The sequence below is a fragment of the Quercus suber genome, unplaced genomic scaffold (assembly GCF_002906115.3).
Source record: "Quercus suber isolate HL8 unplaced genomic scaffold, Cork oak 2.0 scaffold_580, whole genome shotgun sequence".
In the NCBI taxonomy this organism is placed as follows: domain Eukaryota; kingdom Viridiplantae; phylum Streptophyta; class Magnoliopsida; order Fagales; family Fagaceae; genus Quercus; species Quercus suber.
This window is the reverse complement of record NW_027070025.1, coordinates 416208-438781: the sequence shown is the minus strand read 5'-3', so window position 1 is coordinate 438781 and position 22574 is coordinate 416208. Positions and strand designations below refer to the sequence as shown.

At 35.2% G+C, this 22574-nt stretch overlaps 1 protein-coding gene across 1 annotated transcript; it reads right to left on the bottom strand.

Annotated features, from left to right (window-relative positions):
- Positions 1–3036: 3036 nt before the first annotated feature.
- On the bottom strand, positions 3037–4837 carry LOC111995075 (tryptophan decarboxylase TDC2). The gene has a single exon (XM_024026964.2). It carries the CDS (start codon positions 4810–4812, stop codon positions 3298–3300), a length of 1515 nt encoding a protein of 504 aa, XP_023882732.2. The 5' UTR covers positions 4813–4837; the 3' UTR covers positions 3037–3297.
- Positions 4838–22574: the final 17737 nt, after the last annotated feature.

Sequence of the window (22574 nt, the reverse complement as noted above, 5' to 3'; positions counted from 1 at the left end):
GCTATAGGCTCAGGCAAAGGGTCACTCCTCCTTTCATTACCTCTCTGCCCTGTCTTGGCTTGTTTAGAAACCCTTTGAACTTTGTCCTCACGAGGAGGATGGGTTTGTCCAACCTCCATCACCTCCTTCCCCTTTTGCTCTCTTTTCCTCTTCAGATCAACCGGTTGGGGAGGGAGCAGAGCAGGTGGAGGAGTGGGAGGCTTAGCACGAGTTGACTTTCCAAGCGCATCTTTCCCAGGTTAGGACTCTATTAAATCCAACAAACTAGATTTGGGTTTGTGTTGAATGCCCATCTCGTCGATTATTGGTGATAAGTGTGGTCTGAGGTCAGGAAAATAAGTCTCTAAGGACAAGACTTGGTTGAAGACTTCAAATTCGTCCTCGGAATCGTTCACTTCTACCACCTCTTCTTTTTCTAAACAGGTGGTACAAGATGAGGTGGCAACACCGATAACTTATTGTGATGATGAGGCCCCTACTTTTGGTATGCCTTCAGGTATATCACTTGTACCTTGGACACCCTCTAGCGTTGGACAGGGAAGAGGCATAGGTTGAGTGATGAGGGTACCCTCTGGGATTGGAGTGCCTTCAGGAAGGAGAAATCCTTCCACAGCAACGCTGATGCAACATAGGCGTGGGTCATAGTCTTTTATTACACACTTGGGTGCTTGGAAAGCACGAGAAATAGGAGTGATTCCTAGGATCAAGTGAGCCACCCAAAGTTAACCGTCGTCTTCATTTACAAACACCTTGACTTGGAGAATTTTGTCTAATCCCTCCCTATCTGCAAAAGTCATGAGATACGTATCGTTAAAAGCGAAATAGTACAAATCAAAATAAGGTAAAAAGAGTAAGTAATTTTTCCTATTTCTAGAACCACACCTGGCTGCCCTTCTTACGTTAGGCAGGGAAGGCCATCGTGCCATTCCCCTGACACAATCAAAAAGTCCTTATTTAGCCCTTTACTAGACTCAAGAAGGCACTATATGAGCCTGATTTCAGGCTGCCTCGTCTTCAGCTAATACCCTTTCCCTTTTAAATGGTGGAGATTGTATACCCAATTAACATCATGATGGGTTAACCGTAACCCCATTTTCTTGTTTAGGGCATCCACACACCCTAATATCCTAAATACGTTAGGAACACATTGGGTGGATGCTAAATGGTAGAACCTAAGGTAGTCCCTCATAACTATCCCCATTACGATTCTCATGCCGCCTTCTATGAAGGCGATCATGAGAATCACTACCTCACCTTCTTGCCTCCACTCGAACCACTCTCCCTCCTCATAGTATCTAAGGTTAACGTTGGTCAGAATTCTATATTGAGCCCTAAAACTCGCCATTGCCTCCTCGGAATCTACTAGACACTTAAATCTACCCATTCTAGAATGGTTTGAAAAGCCCTAAAAGTGGTTGAGAGAAAAGGAATAGAGCCGAAGAGAGAAAAGGTATGAAAAACAAAAAAATGTATGAAAAAGTAAAGAATAGAGCTTTGTGAAGACTTACAAGAGTGAAAAGTGGGTCCTCGGACAGACTTTTCGTATTTGTAGAAGTTTGAGTAAGGCGAGAAAGTTGGTAAGTTCAAAGTATGTGCGTTGAGAGTTAAATGATTGCTAAAGTGAAGGCAGTGTTTGAGTTGATTGATATTTATATCAAAAAATGAGCTATAGAGTGGGAAAGTTCCCACCCAAGTCCCTACAGGGTTCTCAACCATTAGATTTGGATCACACCGTAGAGCATGGGGGACATAAGGCCATAAAAATTAAATGAGGAGCACGTCTCATAAGCCGAAGCAACAGAAGCGTGTTTTGGGCTGTTAAAACAATATATTTATGAGCAGAGATAGGACGAGATGGACACAGGAAAAATCTGGTGAAGTCGAAATCCTCCTCTCTTCCTGAAGAGTTAGAAAGAAGAATCTCGAGGTGCTATTATAGGGATATTAAGCCTAGAAGTTCATTATATATTTGTACATTGGGCCTATGGCCCAAGTCGAGGATAAGGATTAGTCCGAGGAGGAAGAATCTCCGTTAGAGGAGACCATGTTAGCAAATAAAAGAATTAGTTTTGGCCACAAGGGTTCAACGGGATTTTAGCCGAGGATAAATGTCTCCTCAGCTGGCTAAAGCCGAGGTCAAAAGAAAAGGCTTACTAATGCAAGAGAACCTTACAGGAAGTTCTGTCGGTATGAATAGACAAGGCAAAAACATTAGACTAGGAGAAGTCTTAAGATATTTTGGGAAGAAAGCTGTCATCACCGCATTTAATGATCTGCAACTAACTTTCTAGCTGTATTAATGTGGAGAAGACCCCTAAATAGTGCAAAGTTGGCTGCCTCAAGACATACACAACCAGAGAGGGTGTCTGATTGGACAAGCACTCAAGTGGTGACTCAGGTATTCAACAAGTGTAGGATCAAGATGCTTTGAAAGGAACTAAATAAGGGGAGATACCCTTCATGGAAAGAGGGATCGAAAATTAGAGGAAGAAAGACTGTAGCATTCAGAAACTAAACTTGCAACCCAATTTGAGAATAATATACAAGAACAGTGCACCTCAGACCTAGCCGAGGACTATTTTTCTTCAATACAACCCTATTTTTTTTTTCATTCTCTTATCACCTAAATCTATTCTAATGTTTGTTTGATCAACTAAATCCCAGTTTTTTAACTCATTCTCTATAAATTTATTGTTTTGGGTTTTTTTGAACTTAGGTCCATCCACGTAGTGGGCTACGAGCTCAAATCTGGTCCTTACAAAAGTCATTAGATTCTCTCATAACAAAACAATGTGATACTTTTTTATTCACAAAAGTGATGGATCTTATTATGAATTTAATAAAGGATAATGTTAATTGTTGCTTGATTGCACTCATTAAGAAGGAATCAATCAGGTTTATTATATTGAAAAGTTGCAAAAGCTAATAAACAAGTATCTTTTTTTTTTTTTTTAAGAAGAAACAAGTTTCTTGTTAATTGAATATTGAGCTACTCTCTAAAAAAGTTGATTAATTATAATAAAAAATTCAATCTTAACTAGTGCCCCTTATGCATTCGTTAACAATTACTCCTTCAACATCTTACCAAAATTACCACTTAGCATTTTGATTTTATTTTACAATTTTTCCCAATCATCAAATGATATAAGGGAGACCCTTCACAAATTTTCCGGACGACTTTGACTTTGTCCAACTTGGAGGAAACTAATCAAAGTAACCAACAAACACATTTGAAACTTGAAATATAACACACTGTCACATATAATTAATGTCCTAACACGTGCAGGTACAGCTTTATTAATTATGTATACCCTTAAGAGTGGCATCAGCTCCTTCCTTGATCAACTTCCACGCAGCAGCCACGTGGTGATCTTCAGTAAGTGTGGCTCCCACAGCAAACCTCAGGATGTATATACCACCGACTATTGTGTGGGTCATATAAACCCGCCCACTTGAGTTGACCCACTCCAGTAGCTTCCGGTTCAACAACTCGGTATAAGCCGACCCGGCCCATGGAAACGGGTTTAACCGAAAACACACTAACCCGAATCGCCTTGGCACGAGGATTTCGAACCGTCGATCGGCATTCACGAGCCCCTCGAACACCTTCGCCATCCGAACATCGGACCGGATATGACTTTGGAGGTTTGCAACACCATAGCTACGCAATACAAGCCATAATCGGAGCGACTTGAATTTCCGACCCGTACCCACTTGCCAATCCTTAAAATCCACCACTGACTCGGACTCACTTGCTTTGTTTCTCAAATACTCCGGGTTTGTACTCAATGCCTTCACCAATAACCTTGGGCTTTTGACCCACAAACAACAACAATCTAAGTAACTTAGTAGCCACTTATGTGGGCTTAGACTCAATGAATCAACCCCTTCAATCCCATTGAAATACTGCCTAAACTCGGGACAAATACATGCACTACCACCATAAGCAGCATCAACATGCATCCAAATACCGTACTCACGTGCCACGTCAGCAAGAGGCTCGAGAGGATCAACGGCTGTGGTTGAAGTTGTCCCCACCGTAGCACAAAGGTAAAGTGGGATCAACCCGGCTGCCACGTCACCCTCCACAGCCTTACGAAGGAGTACAGGGGATAAAGAAAAAGCTGCATCAAGGTTTGTGGGGATGGATTTTATGTTACATGGAGTTATACCAGCTAGTTTAGCAGCCTTGGTGAAAGTGGAATGTGTCTGATCAGAGCAATACACAACAAGCTTTCGAATACTTTGGTTGCTGCCATTTGTAGCTAGCACGCGATCTCTGGCGGCAATGAGAGTGACAAGAATGGCTTCACTAGTGGTGTTTTGAATGACACCACCACCAGTGCCAGAGAACATGAATGAGTTTGGGAGTTTAAGCATGTTAGCCAACCAATCCATGACTATCATTTCAAGTTCTGTGGCAGCAGGTGAGGCTAGCCAGTTGAAGCCAACAGAGTTGAATGAAGTGCACAACATTTCTCCTATAAAAGCTGCAGTACTCACTGTAGCTGGAAAGAATGCAAAGAAGTTTGGACTTAACCAATGGGTCATGCCAGGGATTATGTTTTTGGTCACGTCGGAGAGAATGGTTTCTAGGGGTTCAGGAAGGTATGGTGCAGTTTGGGGAAGGAGAGTACTGAGGTAACCAGGTTGGACTTGGCTTAGAACTGGGTAGGTTTCGATTTGTTTGTAGTAGTCAGCTATGAAGTCCACCATTTGGTGAGCTTGTTTTCGAAATTCTTCAGGGTCTAAGGGCTTGAATTCACGTTGAGGTGAGGAAGAGTTATCGGAGCTCAAGTCGAGGCTACCCATTTTGAAGGAGAACAAAGAAATTGAGGAGGATTAATGGTGGTGTGCAAAATGAGCTGGTTAGAGGGGTTTAAATTAAGGGAGATAGGGAGCATGTGGGACAAATGGGACGGATGGAAATTAGACGGTTTGGTGTTTTTTTTTTTGGTTAAAATGTCCAGTCATTATAACATTTGATTACGAAGTGGTTGTGGAGTGGAGTGGGGGTAAATACCGGTGCGTAGATGGATTTTTTTTTTTTGGTTGAGATTTTGGTCATTGAATAGGAGTACGTTGGCTTGTCTTTACAGAAAGTAAGTGACGTTCTGGTCTGATAATTTGGTCAATGCACACATCCTTACATTGAGACTGGTGCCTCCCACAGTCATTCTACCATGACTTTTCTGTTTATATTACTGTGCTGTCCTTCGATTCATCATGGCTTTACTGATTGTAGAAATGTAATAAGTACTGTGCTATGCGCCTGCCTATACCTCGTTTCATCATGACTTTAATTCTAGAAATAGAAGAAATGTATGGACCGTGCCGTGCCTCTTTCCATCATGACTTTCCTAGATATAGGAATGTAACGATTGTGCTGTGCCTTTTTTTACCAAGACATTACGTTAGGATATTCACATCAGCTCTTGTATAGTTTTATATAATAAAAAAGCGAAGAATTTTACACATTTAACTAACAAAACTTCCCACATCAATTTGTTTAAAAATGTATAAAGTCTTCTAAATTTATCAATGAGCTACTGTATTCATGTAAATTTACACAGGCACTGTAGCATGTATATATAATTTTTTAACAATTTTTCTCTCTCCTCTCTGTACCTGACTCTTAGCTCCTCTCTCTCTCTCAGCGCATAACTCTCTCTTTCTCTCATCTCATCCATCTTTCTTCCTCTCATCAATCTTTCTTCCTCTAGCTTCCGCCGATCGCTACCGCCGCCGATCGCTCTTTATTCCTTTGATTCTCGTTGTTTTAAGGTTGAATGGGCTTGATCAGTGGGTTTCAAGTTGAGTTGAATGTCTCTCACCATCACCATTGCCACTGCTTGCCTTTGGAGGCATCAATCTTGTTTCTCGTTCTCGCCATCGTCATCGAATGCGTCAATGTAAACCTTCAATCTTGTTTCTCATTCTCGCCATCGCCACCGGAGGCAAGCAATCTTGTTGCTCAAGGCGAGGCGTCGATCTTGATAAGTGGGTTTTGATCCATTTTGCTGGGTTTGTTTTTCTAGTTTTTCTACCGGTGGGTTGTATGGATTCCGGTGTGATACCTGTATGAATTGTGGGTGTGGGTCGGTGGCTGTGTGGCAAAGAAATGAATATTTTATTTGAATAAATGTGAATAATAGACAAACTGATGTGGGTGTTTTGTAAAAATAAGGGTGANAACCAATGGGTCATGCCAGGGATTATGGTTTTGGTCACGTCGGAGAGAATGGTTTCTAGGGGTTCAGGAAGGTATGGTGCAGTTTGGGGAAGGAGAGTACTGAGGTAACCAGGTTGGACTTGGCTTAGAACTGGGTAGGTTTCGATTTGTTTGTAGTAGTCAGCTATGAAGTCCACCATTTGGTGAGCTTGTTTTCGAAATTCTTCAGGGTCTAAGGGCTTGAATTCACGTTGGGTGAGGAAGGTTATCGGAGCTCAAGTCAGGCTACCCATTTTGAAGGAGAACAAAGAATTGAGAGGATTAATGGGGTGTGCAAAATGAGCTGGTTAGAGGGGTTTAAATTAAGGGAGATAGGGAGCATGTGGGACAAATGGGACGGATGGAAATTAGACGGTTTGGTGTTTTTTTTTTTGTTAAAATGTCCAGTCATTATAACTTTTGATTACGAAGTGGTTGTGGAGTGGAGTGGGGGTAAATACGGTGCGTAGATGGATTTTTTTTTTTTTGGTTGAGATTTTGGTCATTGAATAGGAGTACGTTGGCTTGTCTTTACAGAAAGTAGTGACGTTCTGGTCTGATAATTTGGTCAATGCACACATCCTTACATTGAGACTGGTGCCTCCCACAGTCATTCTACCATGACTTTTCTGTTTATATTACTGTGCTGTCCTTCGATTCATCATGGCTTTACTGATTGTAGAAATGTAATAAGTACTGTGCTATGCGCCTGCCTATACCTCGTTTCATCATGACTTTAATTCTGGAAATAGAAGAAATGTATGGACCGTGCCTGCCTCTTTCCATCATGACTTTCCTAGATATAGGAATGTAACGATTGTGCGTGCCTTTTTTTACCAGACATTACTTAGAGATTCACATCATTCTGTATAGTTTATATAATTTTACAATTTAACTAACAAAACTTCACATCAATTTGTTTAAAAATGTATAAAGTCTTCTAAATTTATCAAGAGCTACTTATATTCATGTAAATTTACACAGCACTGTACATGTTATATAATTTTTTAACAATTTTTTCTCTCTCCTCTCTGTACCTAACTCTAGCTCCTTCTCTCTCTCTCAGCGCAAACTCTCTCTTTCTCTCATCTCATCCATCTTTCTTCCTCTCATCAATCTTTCTTCCTCTAGCTTCCGCCGATCGCTACCGCCGCCGATCGCTCTTTATTCCTTTGATTCTCTTGTTTTAAGGTTGAATGGGCTTGATCAGTGGGTTTCAGTTGAGGTTGAATGTCTCTCACCATCACCATTGCCACTGCTTGCCTTTGGAGGCATCAATCTTGTTTCTCGTTCTCCCATCGTCATCGAATGCGTCAATGTAAACCTTCAATCTTGTTTCTCATTCTCGCCATCGCCACCGGAGGCACAATCTTGTTGCTCAAGGCGAGGCGTCGATCTTGATAAGTGGGTTTTGATCCATTTTGCTGGGTTTGTTTTTCTAGTTTTTCTACGGTGGGTTGTATGGATTCCGGTGTGATACCTGTATGAATTGTGGGTGTGGGTCGGTGGCTGTGTGGCAAAGAAATGAATATTTTATTTGAATAAATGTGAATAATAGACAAACTGATGTGGTGTTTTGTAAAAATGAGGTGTAAAATAAAAAAAGTAGGTTTTAGATGTGTAAAATGGAAAAATTTATGCACAAGCTACCTTCCCTACCAATCTCACATATTTTCTCTTCTGCAATAGATCACCTATGAGAATTCCAGGAGGTTCATGATTATCCTCTCCCTCCCCTCTCCCTATGCCCACTCACAAAGCGTCCTGGATTCCCCCCTTTCACGCCCTTTTCAAAATCAACTTCAAGGAGCTTTGTTCAAGGACATCTCTGCTTTTGGTCTAGGTGTAGTTATCTGCAACAACCAAGGGGAGGCCATAGGTGCAATGTTAGAGAAGATCTCACTCCCTTACTCGGTGGTGGACGTGGAAGCTTTGGCCTATAGAAGGGTTGTAATTTTTGCTCGAGCACTTAGTATTATTGAAGCTGAAGTTGAAGGGGATTCGACCATAGTCATTGATTTCATCAATTCTGAAAACTGCTGTATGGCAAGTTGTGGTCACATAATTGAAGATTCATGATAAGCTATGCTTGATTTTGGCTTAATTTCTTTCTCTCATGTAAAACGATCTAGTAATTTTGTAGCTCATCATTTAGGAAAAAAAGTAAAAGGTTTGTTAGAACCTCAGTTTTGGTTAGAGGAGGTGCCTAAAGACATCACTCCTTTTGTAAACCATGAAAAGTTTTGATTTAATAATACTCATGCTCATGATTCTCAAAAAACAAAAAAAAAAATGGTCATCCCACCCATGTAATCTGCAAGTTGAAATGACTAGTGGATCTTACAAGTTCGTGAATAGTAAAACCGTCTTTCTTTAGAGATAAAAAAGTCACTACCTATGCATAGATTTTTTTTCCCCACAAGAAGTTTAAGAATATATTATCTGTGCTGTGGCCGATTAGTAATGATGAGTAAAAATATTATATCAATGATGTATTGAGATAACAACTAATAAATAAAATTCATTTAGTTTAATTAATAAAAAAATTTATAATTAATAAAAAATTTAGAATTTAATTCCATTCTACATTAAAAATTAATTAATATCTTATATTAAAATATAATTAAGAAGCGCTTGGAACTCTCAAAAAAAAATAATATAAACGTGTCAACTTAACAAACTATTATTATGAACGGTCCCAATCAGCTTTTGTCAGGCCTAAATGTACGCGTCATTCGATTGCGACTGTCATGCCTTGTACTATTTTTTTTGATTTACTGACTTTCTAGACAAATGAAAGAAATTAGAGCCATATAGATATCTCTTTGCACATCACGTGGCCCTAACTTCGTTCAACAATGTTGTTCAAGCAAATTATCAAATTCTTATCTATAAAAGTTTCAAGACATCAAAAATATTCTCCTTAACTCAATTAGAACATATTTTTGCCTTTGAATAAAACTCATGTTTGAACTTTGAATTCCTACTATTCAAAAAAGATGTTGCACAAAAGAGCCATTGGAAACACTTCGACACAAAATATTTTGAAAACTATTATGGAAGTAAGAAAGATGTCAAAAACAAATAATATTAACAAAGAGAAAAATTAGGAAAAAAAAAAGTGGACCCAATCTTACATAACAGAGGACACCATAGACTTATGACAAACAATGAGGAGAAATTTTCACTAATAAATATAAAGATTACAAAAATAATATAAAGATGTTCTCCCAAAACCTAAATCCCAAATAAACTTAATGTACTTTTTCTTACCAATAACATGGGCTAGAGAATTTTTTATTCATCAATTCTAATTTGCCTGACAATGCCACAACACTTATGTGGGGCCTGAAAGTCTGATAGTCTCAGCCCATTTTACACCCGGTCCAAGGCCCATGCCGAGGATGAAGAATTGCCCGAGGACGTTGTATAGAGGCCTGAGCTATAAGGACCCCGTCGAGGATAACCTTGTCCTCGGTGGACCGAAGACAACACCAAGTGGGGGAACAAGCCTAGGACAGGGTGTCACCTCCACAATAAATGCGCTCACCTAATCCTCTGACCGCACTAATGGAGATGTGACTCCTGAACAGGGCAACCTTGGCCACTACGAATCACATGATTACTAATAACACAGCTGATGGGACAGACGGTCAGAAGGGAAGCGCATGAATGATCAACAGGTGGAAGAAAGAGATGGTGAGAAGAGGGCTATATAAGGGGAACCAACAGAACAGTGGAGGAGGATCCTCGGATCGACGCTGAGGAGAAACCTTGATGAGTAACCTTAGTGTGCCGGCCTTCAACGGGTGGAAATCTTGTTTTGGGCGTTGTCCGTTTGTTAAGGCCTAGTTCTTGAACCCACCCTCTAAAAATGTATTGTTTGGGCTTACGGGATGAAATTCCTTTTGATTTATAAGGGCTTCTCCAAATTGAGTCCCTACAACTTATATATTAGGTTTTCCTCTGGGTTTTTCCTGTGAAACGATTTGTTTGTGAATGTCTCTATTGAGAATTATTTAAATATTAAAAACTCATGGGTAGAACTCACTCTTAAAAACCATCTTGTAAGGAGATGGTGCCCAAAAGTTTATAGACACATGGTTAAGCTTACACTTAAACCATGCAAGACATTAGAATCATAACATACCACCACACTCCATAGCCAATGTCCACGATAGCTCACTCTAGCGACATTAACCCAATGGTAGCCTTTTCTCTTTTTGGCGGCTCCACTCACCTATTAGTTATTTTAATCTAGCCTTTAGGTCGCCCCTTTTGAGATCCGACCACAAAGTCGTAATTCATTTGATCCTATACTCAGTGAGCTATGTCCGATTACTTGACATGATGGTTGGCTCTAATACCAAATGTTAGGAACCCATAGTAGAACTCACCCTTGAAAACGAGCTTGCAAGGGAAGGATACCCTAGAGTTTATAAACACATAGTTAAGCTAATACTTAATCTATGTGGGACATTAGTATCATAATACTAAATCTCTTAAAATTGCTATAAAATTCCAGCAAGAGTTAAAAATGGCAAAGCTTTAAAGAGAGGAATTCATTGTGATATTCGATAAATCGAATGAAAAGAATGAAATTTGTAGGAAAAAATTTCCTCTCAAGATGAAAGCTTGGAATAAGAGTTAGTTGAGTCTAAAGCTAAACTAGAAAAATTGTGTAATAACAAGACTACTAATGAAAACATGTCAGTTTTTGTTCCCATTAAGCTTAAAGATGACAAGCTTCTCCAAAAAAAAAAAAAAAAAAGCTTAAAGATGACAAAGTTTATATTCCTCCTCTTAAGAGGATTCAAAAAAAAAAAAAAAAAAAAAAAAGACTAATTTTGCTAGGATTTAAAAAGGTAAAAACTCTGATATTGGTACTGAAATTTCCAAACATGTGTCTAAACCCACCATAAAATTGCAGAAAAAAATCTGATTTTGTGCCTACCTATCACTACTGTAGTATTGTTGATCACATTAGACCAATTATTCTTCGATGAGGCAAGAACCAAAACATGTGACTAAAATTCCTTTTAGGATATTGATATTCCTAAATTTATTTATGTCTGTCATTTTTGTGGTGTCTCAGGTCACATTCATCCTAACTATCATAAATTAAAATTTAAACTTTTTGCGTTTCAATCTAGGATATGTGATCATGTACACAATGCAGAAAAATTTAAGATTGTTAGCTTATGAAATAACATTTTAGGATTTCTATCTCTCTCAAAAGAATTTTATTCTTCCTAAAATACAATCTGTTTTTCATAATTTTTCACTTTCAAAGCCAAAGACACGTGTTANAAAAAAAAAAAAAAAAAGCTTAAAGATGACAAAGTTTATATTCCTCCTCTTAAGAGGATTCAAAAAAAAAAAAAAAAAAAAAAAGACTAATTTTGCTAGGATTTAAAAGGTAAAAACTCTGATATTGGTACTGAAATTTCCAAACATGTGTCTAAACCCACCATAAAATTGCAGAAAAAAATCTGATTTTGTGCCTACCTATCACTACTGTAGTATTGTTGATCACATTAGACCAATTATTCTTCGATGAGGCAAGAACCAAAACATGTGACTAAAATTCCTTTTAGGATATTGATATTCCTAAATTTATTTATGTCTGTCATTTTTGTGGTGTCTCAGGTCACATTCATCCTAACTATCATAAATTAAAATTTAAACTTTTTGCGTTTCAATCTAGGATATGTGATCATGTACAACATGCAGAAAAATTTAAGATTGTTAGCTTATGAAATAACATTTTAGGATTTCTATCTCTCTCAAAAGATTTTATTCTTCCTAAAATACAATCTGTTTTTCATAATTTTTCACTTTCAAAGCCAAAGACACGTGTTATGTGGGTGAAAAAAGGCTTTTGAAGTGAGTGTTGTTTTCTTTATCCTTAATTTATCCTTCAATTATTTATGGACATGTTCCTTTCTATTTTTGGTTCTTTTATTATTTTTGTTTGTTTTGATTATTCAAAAAAAAAAAAATCCAGAAACATTTAAAATTTTCAACGCAACACAAAATATTTTATTTTGTGTCTTATTTTATTTTCTTGAGTGTATTACACAAATTCTAATATTTCTCTTAACTTAGAACATACTTGACATTGTAGAGTAACTTACAAAGTGTGTGTTGCATAAATAGGTGTATGAGTATTTTGAGATAAATACAAATTGTGGTGTCATTGTATAAAAGTCATGAATGCATTGTATTTTCTACTTTAGCACATGCACAGTTATACTCATTATTAAATATGTTGTAGGTTAATTTTAAGAAATGAATATTCATTGAGAACCTTGAGTTTTTTAGTTGAGCATTAATATGATTTGAAAAATTCTGTATTTTTCACACATGTTGAAAATTAGTAAAAATGGCTATCTCTATTTTTGTATGGTGAGTATTTACTAGCTTGTATATATACTCATAGGTTAAGTAAGAAATTGACATTTTTTGTTTATGTACCATTTATAGCTTAGTTGAGTACTGTTTTATGCACTTACTAATTTAGTTAAGCAAGTGTTGGTTTCTATGTGATTTATGACTAAAATTTATGATTGAATTGCTCGAGTCAAATATCACTCATTTTGACATGAATGACTAAAAAATCCAAAAAGAAATGTATAAATAACAATCTTACCACTGATGTTTGTCAATTGAAATAACCTAGTGCTAAAAACAAATCCATGCAAATTAAGGGATGCACAACACTTTAGAAAAAGAAAGGGTAAAACAAATATATATTTTATATATATATATATTTTGGGTTGTAAATAAAAAATTTACCAAAAAAAAAAAAAAAAAACTTTTATGCCTTGACTATACCTTTGCTAAAAAACTTTATTTTTTATGCACATGTCTTTTGGGAGATGTGAAAGTTATTGGATGTACATCAAAAATGATAGTCCCCATCAAACCGTTATGATATAACTTAAGTAATTATTTTGTATTTTTGCAATCATACCTCTCATAGGTTTTAACTCTTGCACACTAACTAGTTATACAAACTATATGCGTACACTTTGCCAAACTGGGTATTGAATTTGATTCTTCAACTACTTGATCATATTTTTAGTTCTGTATATGTTAGTACATGCTAATCTTGATGTGAGGATTGTTGAATTTTTTTTTTTTTTTTTAAAAGAGATTCTTTTTTTTTGGAGAGACAAGTGGATAATAAATGTGACCTTGACATTAAAACACCTTGCATTCTAAATTTTTATATCACTGAGATCTATATTATATAGTCTAAATTGATTGTGCTTGGAAGTATTTGCATGCATCTGTTTATGGGTCACATAGTAACAAATTTGCATATATTAAAAGAGAAAATATTTGTATTCATGTGAATCTTTACTTATTTCTTTTAAGTTTGGTTTGTGTTTCTTTATTTTTTTTCCCACCTACTAAATTTCCACAAAATTGTTTTTCCCAAAAATTGTTTTATCATTCTTATATTTTTATAAAGGGAGAAAACTGTTTTTAAAACCTATGCTCTTCATAGGAGTTGCCTCTATTTTCTATAGAGCTTATTTCTTTTGTGTTTCCTTAAATGTCTCCATTCTCTTGACCTCTTTTGTGCATATTTTCTATCTACCTTCTACTTGGATTGTCTCTGTCAATACGTGGCAAAAAGGGGGAGAGAATTTGAGAAATTTGGGAATCCTGTTTAAAATGTTTTTAACTGTTTTTATTTAGGAAGAGATGAAATTGTTTTTGAATGGGAAAAGAAAAGAAGTTTTCGATGTTTCTATCTTAGGGGAAGAGTTAGTTTGAATTATTCTTGCATATATGTTATTTCAGTAGGCTTTGCAAGTTTATGTATTTTGGGGGTGTTGTACCCATTGCTTATGATTTATATTTTCTTAGTTGTGTTCAACAAGTTAGTATCAAACTATTTGCTTTATGCCTCACATGTTTTATGCTTATATTGATGACAATTTATTTTATAGTATAGTAATTCATATTATTTATCTGCATTTATTTTCACACATGCATTTATGTGCTCTTTTGAGTGTTTTAGGAAAAGACAGGGACATTCTAATCAAGATCTTCTACCTCTTCTTTCAACTTTTGGATTAGGAATCTTAGATTGGGATTTGTGATGTATTTGGGCATTTTATTATATATGGGCAATATTTTGTAAATGTGATTTTGTCATGAATTGCCATAGGGGGAGATTGTTAGATTTTGTTTATGTTGGCAATTCTTGAGCAAAGCATATTTTCTAAGTGTCTTTAGAGATTTATTTTTGAAGATAAGATTGCTACAAAGTTCAGAATGAGAATTCGGAAATTTTGACTAATCAAGCACATAAATTCAATCGATCAAAAATTGTATATCAAATCAGTTTGTAGATTTTAAAGCCTAGCCCATCGTCCAATCTACTAAGGTTTCATGCCACATATTCCACTGTATAAAAAAAGACTCTAGAGAGAGAGAGAGAGAGAGAGAGGTGTCTTTTGTGCGTCTTATTATGCATCTTGGGTTTCTATACCCAAATCTTTCTCATATCTTCCCCCGATAATATTCTTTGAAGCAACTCAAGATCTAGTTTCGTAGAAGTTGCTGATCGTACTAGTCATCAAGGTGCTAAAGATCTAAATCTTCAAGGGAATATTGACACTATGGCTTAGAGGTTCACATCGCAGCAAATTACTATCAAAGACATCTGCTAGATTCAAAGCTTAATTTGATAACTGTAGTAAGATTTATAACGAATAAGGTTATTCTGACTATAAATTTATATCTAATAGTGAATTTCTTAAGCTCGAGATTAATATGGTCAGGTCCTCCCAAGTTTTTACAATGAAACAATTTGTTTCATTGGTTTCCTAAGTCATCATATCGTGTCTTATTTAATTTTTTGAACTTGCATGATATTGATGATTGTTTATTTAACCTAATACTTTTATAAAATATCTAATTAACAACTCGACCTCAAAATTGGTTAAATACAGTATTTTGACAGGGGTCTAAACCTTTTAAAAAAAAAATTTATGCAAGATCGAAATTTTATTCTAACCTAATCTAAGTGTATATGTGTATAAAACTCTCTCCTAGAAATTTGAACCCTGATCTTTACCCCCCACACCTCACAAACACTTATATTTGTAGAGTAATTATCACACTAAGGGTGCGCGGTGGTACAGGGGTCTAGACCTTATAAAATCAATTCCAATAGAATTCTCTAATTCAAGATAACTATAAAGAATACTATATTTATAAAAGAAGGTACTTAGTATGGCGAAGTTGACCTAAAGCTTGAAGACATGAGAGGTGCTTACCTAACTTCACAAACAACCAAAGAGGACCTAATAGGCTAATACACGTTTGAAGCGTTATATGTATGTATATATATATATACATATACACACTAGTTGAATGCCCGTACGTTGTACGGATTTAGTCAATAACTTATTAAATACAATATATAATAATGCATTTGACAAATAATAAATTAATGAAATATTTTTATTCAGAAATCTCTTCAACAGTACCAACTATCTAAGAAAACTAAAGAACAAAAATTAATATCAACATTTAACAAAATAATATGTCCATGTAAATTAATATCTAAGCATTAAATTAGTATCAACATAAAATTCACAAATTATAAGCTATCCAAATGTATAAGCATTAAAAAAATAAAATTCAACTTTCTATATATATATATATATATAATTTTCTTACAATAGGGGAATGCTCCTCGGCCAATGGCCGAGGAGGCCTTCAGGTTTTCCCCCTCTCTTCTGGCTTTACTAGCTCTTCTTTTATAGTTTTCATCTTCCTATCTCTTGCTTCCATCTGTTGATCGTTATTTGCTTTTCTTCTGGTTGTCGTCCATCAGAGGCCTTATCCGCACTCAAGTGGCTCACTCTACCAACGTTATCCTGCCAAGGGGTTACTCCCCATTAATGCGGCCAGGGGGGTTGGTTGAGTGCATTCAATGCGATAGTGACAGCTTACTTTGGGGGTTAACCTCTCCCAAAATCACCCTTGTCAGGCCGAGGACAAAGTATCCTCGGCGTGGATCCAGGAGAATAAGCTTCCCCCCTTTTCTTCAGGAATAGCTTGCGATCCTCGGCATGGGCCTTGGGCCTGCTATATGATGGCCGAGGCTATCAGGCCCACGGCTGTGGGAATTGTAGGGACCCAATTTGAATTGAGTGTTGGGTTTCAGCCCAATAAGCCCAAACAATAAATTTATAGAGAGTGGTTGACAGGCTTAGGTGCTGGCCGTCGATCACACGCTCAAACTTTTTCTTATAAAAAAAGGCTAAGTGTTTCTTACAAATTGGGGAATGCTCCTCGGCCTATGGCCGAGGAGCCTTCAGTTTTCNATGGCCGAGGAGGCCTTCAGGTTTTTCCCCCTCTCTTCTGGCTTTACTAGCTCTTCTTTTATAGTTTTCATCTTCCTATCTCCTGCTTCCATCTGTTGATCGTCTATTTGCTTTTCTTCTGGTTGTTCGTCCCATCAGAGGCCTTATCCGCACTCAAGTGGCTCACTCTAACCAACGTTATCCTGCCAAGGGGTTACCTCCCCATTAATGCGGCCAGGGGGGTTGGTTGAGTGCATTCAATGCGATAGTGAGAGCTTACTTTGGGGGTTAACCTCTCCCCAAAATCACCCTTGTCAGGCCGAGGACAAGGTATCCTCGGCGTGGATCCAGGAGAATAAGCTTCCCCCCCTTTTCTTCAGGAATAGCTTGCGATCCTCGGCATGGGCCTTGGGCCTGCTATATGATGGGCCGAGGCTATCAGGCCCACGGACCCCACATATATATATATATATATATATATAATAAGAGAATTGATTGAGCATCACATCTCTTAGTCTACTCAATGATGTAGTTGAAATTCTCCATCATATTATACTTGGGTGATGCACGATTTGTTTAAAATTATATTGTAGTTGAAATTCTCCATCGTATTATACTTAGGTGATGCACGACTTATTTAAAATTTATATGTAAATAAATTATAGTCATATTAATAATAAGCCATGTGATAAAAATGGATTAATTTTATAATTTGTAACTTCATGCAAGTATGGTATATAGTATGTAAATTTTATTATATATACTGAATTAAATTTATTCAAACTACCACAAACATTTAGTAATAGAATTATAGTTGAGGAGAATTTATATTTTAGATGATAGAGTTTAATGTAGAGTAAATTATTGGCAATAGTTTTTTAATTTACAATAACCGAACAGTTTAAACACTTGTTGCATTCTATGAAACCCAAGATATAGCCTAGTGTAGTTATCGAATTATAAAAAAGAAAAAAGAAAACCAATGAAATAAAATGGGAATCTACCTAAAAATCCTATATTAATAATAAGTAAAAGGACAAATATTAAAATTGAGTTAAAAAATGACATTGAGATAAAATGAGAATACAACCTTTTCTTTACAACATTGAGATTGAGTGTCAAGAGTCTTCAACTGACTTAGAATCCATGGAATCTCCTATGACAACACTGAAAAAGAAAAGAAAAGAAAATATAAAATAACACACACACACACATATAGCAATAACTAAAATTGAAAATACAAATCAGAAAGAAATTAAAATTTAAGTTAAAAAAATATAATAACATAGATTACAACCTTTGAATTGTATGTCAATTTAGGAGTCTTCAACAATTTTATAGGATGCTTGCTTGGAATCACCTGTGAAAAAATAAAAAATACATTAAAAAAAAAAAGAATTACAACATATAACAAATGGAATGAAATATATACCAATAGATAAAATTGAAAATATAAATCAGAAGGAAAATTAAAGTAAACTAAAAATAGAATTTAATATTATACAACCTTTAAATTTAATGTCAATTTAAGAGTTTCCTATGACAAAATTTATATAAAAATAAAATAATAGATCTAAAACTATATAAAAGATAGCGAATGAGACATGTATTTCATCAATCCTTTGAGAGATTTGATTCTCTAATGAAAAACAACAATAATTGACTCAATAATGAAAAACAACACTATTTCAAAGAGTCTTTCGGCTAAATATTGCTAATTCTGAAACATATTTACGTTATAAGTACTGTTACAAGTTATTTAGGGGAATGAGGAAAGAGATTGAATTTCGGCAACAGTGTTGCCAAAATTCAAGAAAAAGTAGGAGAGAGAATGAGAAAAAGGTGGGAGAGAAAAGCTTAATTACAGCAATGGCATTGTCGTAATTCGTTCTAGCCAATTTTCCTCAGCTGATGGATGTGTGAGTGTGAGAAGTGCCCTACCGAATGTGTGAGTGCCCCAAGAAAGTAATTGTGTCAATGGTATTGCCGAAAATTGCGGGGAGGGGGGGGGGGAGTGAATGCCAAAATCTAGGAAAGATTAAAGAAAAATATAATGTGATACGTACACAATATTTTTATAACATTTTCACAATAAATCATAGGCAACTAGTTATTATTAGTTCAAATTTAAATTTAACATTGAGATTACTATTTTAATCTAACCATACAATAAGTAACAACCTGATATTTAAAATTTGTTGTAAAAATTGTGTGCACTTATCATTTCTTTAAAAAAAAAAAAGTTTTTTCCCCACAATTTCGGCAATGCCATTGCCACAATTGGGAAAAAATTGTTTTTTTTCAATTGTGGCAATGGCATTGCCGAAATTGTGGAGAAAAAATTTTTTTATTTATTTTTTCCATTTTCAACAAATCCATTACACTTTCTTTTTTTTTAAGAAATGATAAGTGCACTCAATTTTTACAACATTTTTACAATAAATTCTAAGTATCAGGTTGTTACTTATTGTTATTGTTAGATTAAAATAGTAATCTCAATGTTAAATTTAAATTTGAACTAATAATAACTAGTTACCTATGATTTATTGTGAAAATGTTGTAAAAATATTGTGTATCGTATCACATTATATTTTTCTTTAATTCTTTCCCATATTTTGGCATTCACTCCCCCCCCCCCCATTTTTTGGCAATACCATTGCCACAATTACTTTCTTTAGGGGCACTCACACATTCGGTCAAGGGCACTTCTCACACTCACACATCCGATCAGCTGAGGAAAATTGGGCAGAACAAATTACAGCAATGCCATTGCCGTAATTCAGCTTTTTCTCTTCCCTTTTTCTCATTCTCTCCTACTTTTTCTTGAATTTCGGCAACACTGTTGCCGAAATTCAATCTCTCTCCTCATTTCTCTAATAATTTGTAACAGTGCTTAGGAAATATGTTTCAGAATTAGCAATATTAGCCAAAAGACTCCTATTTCAAAAGTACTAAGAATTAGCTTCAATTCCTATTAAAAAAATAAGGATGAGAATCACTACCTTTGTTGTTTATTGTTGGATTGAGATTGTGATATGGTGATAGATTGAACCTATTAATAACACAAATTTCCTTACCTTTCCATCTTAATGTTACAAATTACATCTAGATTGTACCTACCTTTCGTGATGGCATAACATTTGCCGATACAATAACGATTTTTTCCATGCAAAGTAGATGGAACATACCTAATTGATTTAGGATTTTAAGATAGAGAAATCGTTCAATGTTTTCGGAAAAGATTATTACAATTAGTTGTACTTCTCTTTAGTTGTTTATAACTTCTTTGGACAAAGTAATGTTGATGACAACTTCTCTTCTTTGTGGGTTTTTTATTTTATTTTATTACTATGATTCTTTAGATAAATATACATATTTTTGTTCTTATCACCTTCTTCTATGTTTTATCACTTCTTAGGCTAATTTGTTTTGTTCTTTGTGGATTTTTATTTTTTTTTAAAATTTATACGTTTGATAATTAGGTTTTAATTAAAAAAAATCATATCCTATTTCCTCACAGATCACTTTTTTTTTTTTTTGGCCTTTCATTCTATTCATAATATCATATGACCTTTTTTTATTTTATTAATTCTATTTTTTTTAGTAGGGAAATACAACACATTGATTATAATTCTACTTTTAATAGGATTTAAATTTTATATCAAATGGGACTCTAACAATATATATCCTTTTAAAAACAATCTATCTTATATCCTTATTGCCTCATTCATATAGTGATATACATCATATTTATTTTTTATTTTTCTTCAATTTTGTTTTGCCACTTGGCGCAACTACGACTTCTAAGCTCAACTTTTATTATTCTTTAATTAATTTTTCTTCAATTTTGTGCCACCTAAAAATGAAGAATAAATTGAAAACTATAGAAATAAAAATAGGGGGGAAAAGAAGAAGATTTTTTTTTTTTTTTAATGGATGAGAAGAAGTTAAGTTGATATTAAATTATTAAGTTTTTGTGTCTATCAAACTTTATCCAAGAAGTGATTTGAAATTAAAATTTTTATTAACTTAGAATTATAGGAGAAAAGATAAGAACAATATATATGTATCTATGGGATGTAGGCCCAGTAGAATTATTGGGCGAAGGCCCAGTCCGAGGACATCTCATAAGTCCAAGGATGGATAAACATGTGATAGAGGTCAATACTAATAACTAAAAGAAGGGATTTGGGCGTGATGTTCCGGGAGGTGATCCAGGAGGATGCTTCCTTGGCTAAGCAAAGCCGAGGTCAGAGGTGTGGTTCTGACGGCATTAAAAGCAACATTCAAAGTTCCACTGATGAGGATAAGTATAAAAAGGAATAGGACAGAGGGAGCCATGAAATATCTAAAGGGAAAGCTACTACTACCGCATTAAATGCTTTGTAGCTACTCTCTGACTGCATTAATGAGAAAGTGATACCTAAACAGTAACTTTCAACCTTACAGCTACACCCAAGTCTTCAAGAAGGTGTTGATGGGACAAGGATCAACACTAGCAGTCTAATCTACACGTAGAGGGTAAAGATGGACGAGGAGATATAAAATAGAAGAAGACCCTAAGGGGAGGGGATCAGAAATTAAGAGAAAAACACTATAGTAATTAAGAACTGAATTTCTAATCAACTTGGGAGAAATATATAAAAACTGATCTCCTCGGATTGTGCTGATGATGATTTTCTTTAGATTAAGCCAGTCTACCTTCATTTTCTTGTTATTTGGATCTACTTCACTTGTTGTCTAACTCATTAAAGCTAGTTTTTCACCCACTCTCTACAATTCATTGTATTGGGCTCTTGGGCCTGAACCATCCATCCTTGGGCTAGAGACCAAACTGCATCCTTACAATATCTATTTTTTTAAATCTATTAAAAATTCTCTAATTTAGTGAAGCCACTTGGCACATCAGCTTCTAAGTCAGCTTTTATTTATAGTATATGATATATAATATATATATATTGAGAAAATGAAGCGTTGCATATTGATTATTTACATGCATATAATTTATAATGTTTTTTACTAATAATAAATAGTGCTATTTTAGGAAATGAATAACAAATAATGGTAGGGCTACTACTGATTTTATCACAATAATTTATAATCTTATGTGGCAGCTTAGGATACGTAGTTCGACATCAGCCAACTTAATTATCCAATTGCCATGTCGATTCATTAATTAATCAATTAATTATTTTATTATTAAATAATTATAAATTTTAAAATTAAAGAAGGAAAATACTAAAGTTGCAAACTATTTAACAATTCTTTTATAACTAATGTAATGAGTGGTTATTGATAAGTAAAAAAATTAGTATCAGTAATGGGTCCAATTAGAACCAGTAAGAATTTACCAAATCAACAATTTGTAAAATGATATAAAATAGTTTATGGCTATAGACAATCACACACACCTCCATAAACTAGGGAAATGCTTAGACTACAAATTTTTATTTCAAATTGTTGATGTGGTGAGGGGCTATTAATTAGTGAAAAAGTGATGTCAATAGTGAGCTCAAATGAGAACCAGTAAAAATTTGCTATGGGTTCGTTTGTACTACTGAAAACTGAAAATACTGTAGCAAATAATTTTTAAATGTGTGAATAGCGTCGTGGGACCCATTTTTAATATTTTTTGAATAAAGTGGATGTGGGTCCCATGAATAGTGCCGCTACAGTACTGCTATAGTGCCACTACAGTGCATTTCTGTAAAAGTTGAACCACATGCGACCAAAAAAAAAGAGGAAATGCAAACTTATAACGCAGACGCCCAATCCAAATCCCACCTATATCAACAATTAGTTCATGACTATAGGCAATCATCGTATGACCCTCCATAAACTAAGGAAAATGCTTAACTACAATTTTTTTTTTTAATTTCAATTATGATGTGGTGAGGGTTATTTAGTAAGTGAAAATGTTATGTTAGTGGTGAGCTCAAATGAGAATCAGAAAAATTTTGCTAATCAACAATTTGTAAAAATGTTGTTAAATAGTTTCACCCACATCATTGACTCATTGATCTAATCCT